General features: G+C 48.2%; 2 protein-coding genes across 7 annotated transcripts in view; one reads left to right on the top strand and one right to left on the bottom strand.

Moving 5' to 3' along the window:
• The window catches only part of LOC119441162 (multiple C2 and transmembrane domain-containing protein 1-like), an 80,525-nt gene extending 74,334 nt beyond the window's left edge, over positions 1–6,191 (top strand). For all 6 annotated transcript variants that reach the window (XM_037705834.2, XM_049661822.1, XM_049661826.1 and 3 more), the window contains exons 15-16: positions 5,280–5,386; positions 5,822–6,191. In XM_037705834.2, coding sequence (XP_037561762.2) covers positions 5,280–5,386; positions 5,822–5,926 — 212 coding nt within the window. In that variant the 3' untranslated portion in view covers positions 5,927–6,191. The remainder of the gene's footprint in view (positions 1–5,279; positions 5,387–5,821) is intronic.
• A 3,293-nt stretch (positions 6,192–9,484) lies between these two features.
• LOC119442041 (60S ribosomal protein L36) lies at positions 9,485–13,425 on the bottom strand. The gene is made up of 4 exons (XM_037706756.2): positions 13,370–13,425; positions 13,049–13,143; positions 12,838–12,972; positions 9,485–9,628 (listed from the first exon to the last, which is right to left on the bottom strand). The coding sequence occupies exons 2-4, from the start codon at positions 13,139–13,141 to the stop codon at positions 9,524–9,526; spliced, it is 333 nt and encodes a 110-aa protein (XP_037562684.1). The 5' UTR covers positions 13,142–13,143; positions 13,370–13,425; the 3' UTR covers positions 9,485–9,523.
• Position 13,426: the final 1 nt, after the last annotated feature.

Raw genomic sequence — 13,426 nt, 5'->3', positions numbered from 1 at the left:
GTCTGCGACCGCCTCCGGTTTCAATCGTATGTCGTCAGGGTGTCGCGACCTCCGCATGTGTCGGTCCTCCAGCGAGTGTATCCCCGAGAGTACGTGAGATCGTTCGGCCTTTGTGCCGCGTGCAGGGAAGAAATGCTTTGCATCGACTTAAATAATCGTCGAGGATGGTTTATGACGTAATTTTAATGACCAGTTTTTCAACTGTCCGGAACCTATATTTGAACAGCGGAGCTGTTTAAGCTCTTGGTTGCGCCGCGTAGTGCAAACAAAAAAGTTGTCGCAGTTTCACCTGAAAGGTGAAGCATCAATTGCGATAGCAAATTTGTAGAGAGCTATACGGAGTAGTGATATTAGCTTTATCAGCTGTATAAACTTGGACATGCAGCAGCACCGGCAACGCGCAGAACTGTTGTCGACGCCATCGGCGTTTTGCCCGCGTTCGCTCAAAATGCGTGCGGCGTTGGTGACTGTTGCCGGAGCCTCTGATATAAATAGGCACTTGGTGCCGCAGCTAAACGTCGCCTCCCTTCCCTCCCCCTTCCCCCCCTCCCCCACGGCCTCTCGCGCATTTGCAAGAAGGCGCGTTTGCTCTACATATATGGTGATTGTAAAGGAGGAAAGAGACGCCTACTTCTGCAGCCCTTAAGGAAGCACGGCGCAGAACGCGCGTTTGTTCTCCGCCGTGCGTTCACTCCCCGAGAAAGAGCGCGTCCCTCGCGCCCTTTCACTCGCACATACAGCGTTCGGCGGCGCGCGGCCACGATTTCATCTCCATTGACGTCATACGGAACCTCACGGCGACGGCGACGGCGACGGCGACGGCAGAAATCTGCTTTTGAGTGTCCATATAATTGCTATCGCAATAAAAAGTTGTCGCAGTTTCACCCGAAAGGCGAAGCATCAATTGCGATAGCAACTTAGTAGAGAGCTATACGGAGTAAGGATAGTAGTTTTATCCGCTGTACAAACTTGGACATGCAGCAGCACCGGCAACACACAGCACTGTTGTCGACGCCGTCGGCGTTTTGCCCGCGTTCACACAAAATGCGTGCGGCGTTGGTGACTGTTGCCGGAGCCTCTGATATAAAAAATGTCACAGTTTCGCCCTAAGGGCGAAGCAATGAATGCGATAGCAACACAGCAATGTCATACGAAGTAAGGTGAGCGGCTTTGGTAGCAACAACACGCAGAACTGTTGTCGACGCCATCGGCGTTTTGCCCGCGTTAGCTCAAAATGCGTGCGGCGTTGGTGACTGTTGCTGGAGCCTCTGATATAAATAGGCACTTGGTGCCGCAGCTAAACGTCGCCTCCCTTCCCTCCCCCTCCCCCACGGCCTCTCGCGCGTCCGAAGAAGGCGCGTTTGCTCTACATATATGGTGATTGTAAAGGAGAAAAGAGACGCCTACTTCTGCAGCCCTTAAGCGAGCACGGCGCAGAACGCGCGTTTGTTCTCCGCCGTGCGTTCACTCCCCGTGAAAGACGCGCCCCTCGCGCCCTTTCACTCGCACATACAGCGTTCGGCGCGCGGCGACGATTTCATCTCCAAATGACGTCATACGGAACCTCACGGCGACGGCGACGGCGACGGCGACGGCGACGCCGACGGCGACGGCGACGCCGACGGCAGAAATCTGCTTTTGAGTGTCCATATAATTGCTATCGCAATAATAGGCACTTGGTGCCGCAGCTAAACGTCGCCTCCCTTCCCTGCCCCCCCCCCCCCCTCGCGGTCTTTCGTGCGTCAGAAGGCGCGTTTGCTCTACATATATGGTGATTGTAAAGGAGGAAAGAGACGCCTACTTCTGCAGCCCTTAAGGGAGCACGGCACAGAACGCGCGTTTGTTCTCCGCCGTGCGTTCACTCCCCGTGAAAGCACGCGTCCCTCGCGCCGTTTCACTCGCACATACAGCGTTCGGCGGCACGCGGCGACGATTTCATCTTCATTGACGTCATACGGAACCTCACGGCGACGGCGACGGCGACGCCGACGGCAGAAATCTGCTTTGGAGTGTCCATATAATTGCTATCGCAATAAAACTGCTCCTGGCGATGACGTCACCGCACGCTGCCTAGCGACCACCGTGCGGAGCGGCGTGTGCATCGCCTCCTCTCCGAGCCGTGCACATGTTGCCTTGACATGGGACGTAGAGGAGAGGAAGGAGAGCGTGCGCACGGTGTGCGCTATGCCAGCACGCTATGCTCGGGAGAGAGAAAGAGAAAATGAGAGAGATAGAGAGAGATAAGGAAATTGTAGCAGCACCAACGAGGCAACGCGCAGAGCTGTATGCTGCCGACGCCGTCCGCGTTTTCCCATTTCCCTGCGTACGCGCCGAACGCGCGCGGTGTTCGTGACGGCAGCTGGCGCCTCTGGCGTCGGCTCGGCAGGTTTCGACCAGCCCCGCCCCGGGAAGTGTGGAGGCGCAGCGGCGCAGCTTGGCCGTGACGTCACCGGGGAGATAAAGCTCGGAGGAGCCGCGACGGCGGTAGAACTCTCGTTGACTCTGTGGCGAGTACATGTAGCCTTAACATGGGACGACCAAATAAGATCCGGACACCCGAAGAAGCCGCTCATCTTGAAGCGCGTCGCGCGGCCAAGCGAGAATCTGCACGTCGGCGGCGAGCCGATTCGGCATACCGTGCCTAGCAGCACTTAACATTTACTAGCAAAACTTAACCAAGCCTAGTAAAACCTGGAAGGAGCTAGGTCGATCACCAGCTCTGCTGTTTACCCCAGCCTTGCACCACTAGTGCAAGCTGCACCACATTTTTTAACACGAAAGTGTTTTATGCCGGGGTCCACCAAGACTTCACTGACGTATTTCCGTCACGGAAATACGTCACACGAACATACACGAACATAATACAAAGAAAGAAACCAGAAGAAAAAGTTCCACAAACATGCAAAATTTGTAAATCGGACCCACGACCTCTCGGTCCGCGACGATAGATCGCCGAGCGTTTAACCCATTGCGCCACAAACGCATTTGCAGACAGCTACACAGACGCGCCTTATATATCTAACACTCCTCCGTGTACCCGCGCTCTTGCTCGGGGCGGTGCCGCCGCCTACGAGCAGAAAAGAGAAGTACTGCATTATGACACTAACGCGCACCGACAGTGAACGCTTCGGTGGTCTCAGCACTGCGACGCCTCGATGCCAGCATTCGAAGGGACGCTGGCATCAAGAAGCACTACCAACGCGTTCTCGCAGAAGCACTACTAGGTGGCGTTCACCGTACTCAGCACAGCGGAGCGTGGCCTCCGCAATTAGCTCTGAAAATGTTTCTGAAGTTGATCGCGGAGGCTGCAATTACGACGCGCTGTACGCGCTGATTTGACTCGGTGACGATTCAGTTACGTGCTTTGTCTTGCGCGTTGTATTAGTGTGTCAGTTACGTGCTTCGTCTTTCGCGTTGTGCTAGCGTGTGCAGCGTAGTGCAGCTTCCATATGCACGACGGTTGCTCATGGTCATCGACGTTGGTAGTCGTGATGGAGGAGACGTGCCACCAGGCGTCAGCGTGGGTGCATCAACGCCTAAGGGCGCTTTAGCCACAAAACACCAATAGACATTATATATCAATGTGCAATAAACATTACACTACTTCTGTGAAGACACGTTTCACTTTCGTGTTCTATACCGATTCCTATATAAGAGGGATCAACCACATTTTTTACGTACTACGTATGTTCGTGCAAAGGTTATTTGCTCACACGTTACTTTTTTTTTTTTTTTGTCTTCCACTACCTGCCTCTGCTTTGCTTTCTACTTCCAGGTAAGCCGAGGACTTCAATCCCGCTATCATGTCTTGCAAACAGCGCCCAGAGAAGCACGATGGACAAATACGGAGACATCCGTGTGATCGGAATGATGTCTCCATATTTGTCCATCGTGATATCTGGCGGCGATTTCAAGCCTTATAGAGGAAACTTTATTTGACAGGAAAACGTTTTAAGGAGTGGTGGACAAACCATCTTGTCCAACAATACGTTTTTCCAACTATCCCAAGTAATCACTACTTTTCAACGTTTCCACCTGCCTTGCCCAGTCCTAGCCTTACACTTGCAAGTTACATATGATCTGCTAAGAAAACCAACTGTAGCCCCGATGAAGACAAGCACCTTGGTCGAAACGTTGGCTCAGAAGGCTTCCTGGGGTACAGCAGCATTAATGACAATGTGTAACCGAAAACCCGTTTTTCTTTTTCCGTATACATTGTTGGCATGTCGTCGAAGGCGTTCAGTCGTGTTTCCGAAGGTGTCATTATCTGAAAAATGTCGCAGTTCCACCCGAAAGGCGAAGCATCAATTGCGATAGCAAATTAGTAGAGAGCTATACGGAGTAAGGATAGTAGTTTTATCAACTGTATAAACTTGGACATGCAGCAGCACCAGCAACGCGCACAACTGTTGTCGACGCCGTCGGCATTTTGCCCGCGTTCGCTCCGAACGCGCGCGGCGTTGGTGACTGTTGCCGGTGCCTCTGGGGGCGGCTCAGAGGTTTTCGACAAGATCAGAACGGGACACTCGTCGAGCAGCGTCCGTAGTCTTTACCACCACCTCGCCTTGCAACCTTCTCGCCTCGCACCCTTCTAAGCTATATGAAACCGCGTACGCGCCTGCTGCTGCTGCTTCTTCACCGTGAAGGTGATTAACTGATTCATAGGGTTCAAAGTCCCAAAGCACCAGCAAGCACACGAGAGACGCCGTTCTGGATTCTTGAGGCAACAAGCAGCACAAAAAAAAAAAAGAAAACTTAATATGTCAGAAAGTATGACGCAAACAGCGCTGTCTTTAACACACCACTTGTACTGTCCTTCTCGTCGTACTGATTTTTTTTTTTTTTTCTGCTTGCTTTGAGAGTGGAATACCACTTCGCCAAAGAAACCATCCCTCTGCCATGTTGGAGGACTCCTGATAAATTATCTTACAACCTGCAGTTCTTTACAACGCGCACCTAATCTACGTACACGAGATCATCTTGCATTTCACCCATGTCGAAAAGCGGTAGCTTCGGCCAGGGGATCGAACCCTCGCGGCCTCGTGCTCGGCAGCAGAACGTAATTGCCACCGATCCACCACGGCGGGTTACCGTGGAGGTAACTGACCAACAGTGCGTGCTGCGCGCGTCTTTAATTAATTCCTCCCACTGCGTCTCCAGTCGTGTAGTATATTGACGTAATTTTTCAAGCTCGTGGTTTATAAAACGTGGCGGGCGTTGCTTAACACAACTTGCAGTCTATAGGATGTCGTTTGACGTTGCCATCCATGACGGCGCAGGACTCCGAAAGTTCGCACGCGGGTTCCTCAAGAAGTACGCTGGTCGCAAGGATAGCGGTTACGACCTGCTGCACCTGTTCAACAGGACGCCCGACAACCTTGAGAAGGTGATCGACCAGCGCTGCAGAACATATACTCCTTTTTCTTTTCTCTTTTTAACATATTTTTTTCGTCCAAATTACCCGTGACCCATCTCTTTAGTAAGATGTAAGGAAGAGGCGGAAATTACCAGCTCGGGAAATCGCATTATCCACGTAACTAATTAAAAGAGTCACTAACCTTCTTTAATTATTCACTTTAGGGCCGATATGCGAAATTGCGTAAGCACGCTTTCCCACACATCTCACTTGACCTAACCAATAAGATAATAAAGGTATTTTCTTAGGTCGAGCAAGGTATGTGGAGAAGCGTACGTTTGGCCTATCGTGTTTACTGTATACCCTAATAGGGAGATATGGCGTTCCTCTCCTCGTTCGCGCACTCTGTGCACATTGTATGCGCCCCCGAACGTAACAACTTCCCTTCTCCCGTTTCCCTCGCAGTCACGGTACAGCATGGCCCTGCCCGATACGGGCACGGTTCCGCGAGGCACGTTCGCGGCGAAGTCTACGTTCTCGCTGCAGTCACTGCGGCGCCTGTTCTCGTGACTTTCTCCGCGCTCCCGCTAACGGCGCGCACAGCCTCGAGCCGTCAACATGGCGGCCCGGGCGGAGCGCGTCGTCGACCATGGAAGAGAAGGTCATCGGCACTCCGGGACAGGGCACCCTGCCGGGTGGGCAGACTGATGCTCCAATTCTGTGCCACCTTCACGCTGTGCCCTCGCCAGTTGGCCAGAATATTAAGCGTCTAGTGCTTTGATTTGCTCCCGCCTTTCTTTCTTTCTTTTTTTTACCTATCGCATTAAAGAGACAACGTTCATTGCTGCATTTGGTACAACGAGCCACACAGCAGCTGCGAGAGAAGTGGCTCGAAACGTGGTTTACGTCCGCAGAGGTACAGTGCACACGCATTAACTCCGCTTGCCAACCAACACCTTTCGACAACCTGAACAGCAATCTTTCCGCGCCCCACACGCCGTGTCGGTCGATCGCGTCGTACTTTTGACTCATTTTAGGCTATAGGCGTTCGTTATGTCTCGCATGCACGTAATCGTTTTGTAACTCTAATGACTATGCTCCGTCTCACCGACTTCGTACAGTGCAGGGAATGTTAAGCCTCGTGCTAGCCAATCAGTAACGATAGCCAGCTGCGTGTTCTCGAGAAGGGAAACAAGCTCGCCCATTATTCGGCACTAAACTATCCGTGATGCTTGCATTCAGTCGGCGTCGCACAAAGAGCGATCAGAAGAACTCAATGGGAGGAGACCTTCTGGTTCTCTTTTCAGGTTGGCTGACGCGACCCAGTATAGCTTTCTCTTCACTGCTCGGAGTTTGTGCTGTTTAGACGTGCTTACCCTGCAGCGTTAACCGGTCGACGTGCACTGCACGCTTCGTGTTCCCACAGCCACTCGTCACGCTGAGGAAGAGGTGCCCGAAATGCGCAGAGCATGAAGTGGTTACCATTATACAGGGTGTTTCATTTTAGCTGCACCAAATTTTTCAAAAATTGCCTCTGGCAGATAGCACAATTGTAATCCTTGATCTAAACTAATCGATGAGGCGGCCATTACGTCCACGAAAAATCAAAACGCCTAATTGAATAATTAACATAATTACGCTAATTAACTTTTTGATTAATAATTTTACGGCACATCTTCCAATATACGAACTATAGCCGCTGAGTTCGCAAGGCGTGTCCACTTGAAACGAATTCTCAGGACTGAACCAGTTTCGATATTTTAATTTTCAATGTGTCCGACGAAATGCATGAGCGTTTCAGTGAACTTTGTGCTTCAATGCATAAAACAGCGTTTTTCTCAAAAAGTTAACTGAAACGCCCATGCGTTTTGTCGGACACTGAAAACCGTTGTTTCTGCTATATAAAATCCAATTCCTTTTCCATCCATAGCTAATGTAATTTTGCTGCCCTCGATGCAATGACTGGCATCTGCAGTACTTTCAGTGCACGGCAGTACTTTTTTTTTTTTTTTTTCTGGGCCACATCAACGTGAGAAACGGGTGACGGTGGCCCATTTCTGCGTTTAATATGCTTCACCACGCAACCTTCTGTAAAGCGGCGAAGCTGACTTAAGGGAACCGAACCGGCCATTAGGCAACGCACATTAGAAGTTTGCCTCACGCGCACTCTACAACGCATGTCTCGATCTGAAGCAAATTGAGTTAAGCCTACAAACAAATCCACAAATGACTTAGATAAATTTGGCTTCTGCTAGCTGCCTTGTGCACACGGACAATTACGACGGCACGGTGCTGCACTCCTGGTCCGACCACAGAAAGTCAGAAACCTTCCGGCGGAAATAAACGTATCGAAAACTCTCGTCTCGTTCACTCGGTATATACCAAAATTGGCACGGAAGGGTACGAATGTATGACTAACATGAATGATAGGTCATGACATCAATAACATCACATGCTCGCCGGTTGTGTCACGATTAACGATAATAAAATCACGTGTGACGCATACCCGCATTATATATGCGGGCATGAGCCAGAGACAAGTAAGAGAAAGAAATCACGTGTGGCTCATACCGGGGCCGCACATTTCAGCTTAGCTGGTTTACCATCTGTACGGGGTGCATGGGTAGTGGTGCTTTTTTTTTTTTTTTGTAAGCGGTGGGTGGGGTGGGGGCAGTTTTTCGGGTCCGTTATGACCGCGTCCGTACAATCGGGAGTTGGCACTTGTTTGTATCACAAAAATTCAGTAAATGCATTTTTTTTTTTCACATGTGCTTCAATTGTTAATCCGTTTTCCGAGTCATTGATACGTATTTGGGTCGCGTGTGTGTGTGTGGAGGGGGGACTTCAGTTGTGCCTTCAAGGACGAAGATATTTAGTTCGTTCGAGTGCCTCTCAACAGCAGTAAATTGTATTGCCATAGCTCCCATTGCCTGCCATCACAGAAAATATGAACTGTGATTAGACATGCCGAATGAATATTTTTATATATATTGGACTATTACTACCTCGTGCCATCCAAACGCAATGTAACGAGTAATTTGGGATAGGCTGACATAGAAAGAAGCAATAGTTACTACAGCCATGGAGTTTTCCTAAATGCACATGTAAGCAGCCTCATGCCCTTTGCCGACCTGCTTAGCCATGTCCCCTGCCACAACAGCGGCTTCTGCGACCTACCTGTAAACTGTGCAGTACATACATGCACTTACAATACACATGTCCACTTTAGACTGGGATCGCCTTCATTTGTTTATAGTGCACAAAACACAATTCACAAAAATACTGATCCCGCTCTCATCTCATGCACAATGGTTGGAAACATGCACGCAACTGGCTAGCATACAAGCGAATTCGCTTACTCATGTAACCTAGTATGGCAACAAGTACCATGAAACTCCCGATAGGGTTCTACATTTAGTACGTAATTTCGAGGCACATATCCGGCAGCCTTATTAAAGGTAATTAAAATTTATATTTGAAAAAAGCATGTCGATTATTCAGAATGAAGTATTTGTCTACACCCAGTACGCTCGAGTTTATTTCCAACATTTCAACCTCTTATTGTCTGGCCCCCTGGTTTAGGGCAAAAACTTTAAAAATTAAGGCAAATGCAGTCGGGATTTTTTGGACCCATTGATTTTACAGGTATTAGCACAGCACCATCCAAATGGCACAACCACTGTAATCGAATCTTTGACAGCTGGTATGTGAATATTTCATTAATAAACTTCAGAGATGGGAAGTTTAACCAAATGAGCGTCCAATTTGCTACCCTGCAATGGGGGAAGATAGAGAGCACCAGTTGTAAGCACACTCACAGGAACATTTGTTTGTCTGCAGCATAGACTGTTGTTGCTGTGAATATAAAGAGCAGAGTGTCTGCATAGTTCATAATAAAATGCTTGTTATTTTTAATGAATTGAGTACTTTTTGCCTGCCACTGCAGTTTTTTTTTTTTTTCTCGAATTCTAAGGTTGGCAGCTCTGCATGTATGCATGAAGACTCGTGTAGCTGAACACTGCATGTGCTTTCATGAGGCTGTTTATAATAATCCTTTGCCATAATCTGCCAAAGCTTCTCAGATCACGGTGAGTGTGGCAGACATGCATACAACAATAACGGTGCACATTCTCTTTACAAGGTTTATTACATGGCGCAATGGGGTGTTCACTTGTGCTCAGTCTTTTCCTTGTGAGCCTGTGCCTTTCTCTGGGCCAACAGAACGTTGCTCAGTTCATCACGCTTCCTCTTGCCACGCAGGTGGGTGCCCAACTGCGGAGGGTCAGAAAAGAACACAGAGTTAATGCAGAAATAACATGCCATGGGAGGCTTCAATGTCAGTACGAGTACACATTTGTCACTCACATCACATCATTGCTAATCAATGCATGCCTGCAAATTAATGATAACTCTATAGCCTTCATGTTTGCTTGAGGTCCCAATACCTATGCATTGTGAACTATCCCACATGTCCATACCTTTTAACGCGATAGCGTTGCGGGGACCAGTGTCGCAGGAAATTCGGTGTTAAGCATCAGCGTCTGGCGGAAATAATCATGCCGAACCACCCCAACCGGGCAGGCCCTTCGCATGGCGCAAGTGAACAAAAATTGAATTTCTCAAAGTAAAATCCATCAGAAAAATCAAAGCACGACTTAACACAATCTACAGACATGATAGCATAGGATTGTAATTTAAATATACAAAAAAAAAAAGCCTGATAAGCAGCCAAGCATCTTTGAATGCTATCGCATTCTACTCTTAAAGGCGAAGCTTAAGCGTCGAATTCTGATGGTGTTTCGCTGTACTTTGGTTCTAGGCAACATTGAGGGGAGTGTTGAAAACCAAGCCTTTCTGAATTTTGATCGGTACCCGTGTCGCAGAAAATACGGTGTCGGCGTCAACGGCGTCCAGTAACGCTATCGCGTTCCACTCAAAGGCGCTTAAGCGTACTCAAAGTTTTCTCTCACAGAACACAGGGATGGTGCAACCACCATTGCTGTTTTAAACACATTAGGACCTCAAGTGATTCTCCAGTAACATAAGCAAACACAAGCATCCTAGAGCTGTTTTATGAAATAAAGTGCCACAGCAAACATGTCTTCCCCTGAACTTTGTTGAATGCAAACCAGATATATAGGACCCATGCCTTCATGTAGCCTTCTAAGCATGCCACAGCGTGCAAATCTTTCTGAACACATTCCCAACCTTCACTGAGCACATCTAATGCTTTTCCTTGTGTATTGAATACCTCTGAAAGCCGTCTTGATCTTAAATACAATTTTTATCAATTGCACCCATGACTTTTAATATGCTATTGCAGCCTTCTTATGTCACTACACACTAGAGGTCTATTTCAAAACATCTGCCTTCTGATTAGTTGTCTTTCCAGCAGAAACAGAAGCAGGTGCGAAGACATCTGGAGCAACATCTCGAGTTCACTCCACCTTCACAGTAGTCATAACCACTCTTCATAGGTGGACTAATGACAATTCGGACAGACCTTGAAAATCATTAGCACTTCTACAATACCCAAAGCATTGCAAACCACCTGGATACTGAAGAGAGCTATAGAATTTCTTTACCACGATTCCACTTTTTCTGAAGAGCACAGTCATTTCGCAGACATGAAAGCTACATTACTAAGCCCTGCAGTCACAAATGCCGATCCAACAGCAATCGCACAGCACCAAAGTGAATATAAGGCATAGTTTGTCAGGCATCGATGGTGGCAACATGGGACAAGAGAGGTGCCCTCTTACTGTCCTTTTTGTTTTGCACCCTTGAGTTCACAGCACACTTGGCCACAGTTAATCATGAGCATGCTGTGGCTGCTTCGCAAGAAAAGCAGCAATAGGTTATACATAATGCACATCTGTGAAAAAAAAGATATTGCTGCCGACAGTTACTGTACTCCGAGCAGAACGCAGTGCTCTATAAAGTTGTGGCAAGCTTCCTGTGCATGGTTTGTTCGAGGACTGGGGCATTCCTTTATCAACTAGCTATCCTGCTGCCACACCGTTTTTCTGCAGGTTTTGTGTATCTGTATCCCCTTTCCACCATATAAAGGGTTTGCTGTCAGCCGCATAGAATTGAACTTGCGGGGACTTAACGTCCTGAAACTGTACACCCTTGCAATTTTTTTAGTAATACTGTGGAAGCATTGACCACACAGCATGTCAGCAGCCTTGCAGCGGCGAGGGGACACTCCTGAAGCGAACACTGCAGCAGAATACATTCTAACTGGTAGTCGCCTTTCACACCCGTGCAATTTGGCCGCCCCTAGATTGATGAATGAATTCTGCGGTTTTACGTGCCAAAACCACGATTTGATTATGAGCCATGACGAAGTAGGGGATTCCGGAATAACTTTGACCACCAGAGGATCTTGACACAGGCATTTCGCCCCCATTGAAATGCAGCCACCCTGGCCAGGATTTGATCCCACAACTTTGTGCTTAGCAACAGTTATTAGACCATAGCCGCTAAGCCTCACCGTGATGGGTGATTTCACCACCCCTCACTGCCACAAGGCCGTGAGGTCAACACTCGCCAGAATGCCGTACTGGAGGCCACCAGATTTATGCTAAGTACATGAGTGCTTTTTCACATCGGCCTCGTTGAAATGCAGTTAAGAATCAAACCGATGACCTCGTGCTCAGCTGCATAATGCCACAGCCACTTTGTCACCACAGCATGCAGCCACGTAAAATTATTAAATGGACAGTAATTACGTACACATTGCTTGTCATGACCACACAAGCACTGACTGTAGTCATGACTGGGATTTGTTCAGTCTGAAACAGTGTTCAAAATTCCGAGCAGTAAAATTCAAAGTGCATGCATAACTACCCAGAATTTTCTGCCCCATCTGTATTATCAGAGTTGGTATCATTTTTCTACAACATCGGTTAACAGAGGGCACAGAGAATGAACCTCGTCCCTCGACAACAAAAAGCATCCCGATTCCTCAACATCTAAAGGGCACTGGCAAAGTATTTGGCATAAAGTTAAAGACCTGTGAGACTGCCAACAGCTTTCCAATATTCACATAAAGCCCACACCATAAAAATACGGCAAGGTGGACGCGAGAATTGGCCCACCCTAGGAAACCAATATACATTTAACATAATCGCTCGACACTCTGACAAGAATTTCAAAAAAAAAATATCTGCAAATATTGTGACGACTATTTCGCCCAACTCTTTGCTACACAAACTAGTTTGAGTGATTTCACTGGAATCACAACCACTGAAACCAGCCACGGAAGCACTGCCTCCAAGCTAAACTACCGGCGCATCTTAAGTTGTTCATTAACTGCCTCTCGACAACATGCTTCTACCGGCTTAATGCTCAAGCGTTAACCCGGTGCAGCGAACTATCGTTACAGCTGTGCGCACCACAGTATTTCAGAAAGACAACACAAACGAACTTTCATCATGCAACCAAAGCCTCAGCGGGACATCGCGGTAGGAGCTCACCCTTTTCTTGATGAACTTGAGGGCACGCTTATCCTTCGACACTTTCAGCAACTCCATTGCTCTCCGCTCGAAAGGTGCAAATCCACAAACCTCCCGGATGAGATCGCGGACGAACTTGGTGTGCTTTGACAGGGCCTGGTGAAGAGCGGAACATTGGTTAGCACAAAATGAGCGAAAAGAAGGGCCCGGAACCGGCAGAAGCAATACTTACGCCCTTTCGCCGCGATGGTCTGGGCTTAGACTCATTTTTCGTGACTCTGTGGCCCTTTTCAAGGCCTACGGCCAATTTGTAGTGTAATCCCATCGCTGAAAAAAGAACGACACGAGAGGAATATCAGCTACAGACTATGACGGCTCGTAAACACAAGTTCAAAGATTCATAAAAACAGTGACCGTATTAGCCTCGTCTCTGTAATTTTATGTTATTAGAGGAGTAAGCACCTTAAACATACCAGATTACAGATTCTCAGCAATTGTGGTGCTTAATTAAGCACGATCATAACCGATTTTCACAGATACAACAGAACCTCACCTGCACAGTTTAATGGAGGCAGCCGAAAAGGCTTCTGGGATTAAGTTATGTTAATTC

This window comes from Dermacentor silvarum, chromosome 2, assembly GCF_013339745.2.
Source record: "Dermacentor silvarum isolate Dsil-2018 chromosome 2, BIME_Dsil_1.4, whole genome shotgun sequence".
NCBI lineage: Eukaryota > Metazoa > Arthropoda > Arachnida > Ixodida > Ixodidae > Dermacentor > Dermacentor silvarum.
The sequence above is the reverse complement of the archived record's forward strand: the minus strand, read 5'-3'. Positions and strand labels throughout refer to the sequence as shown.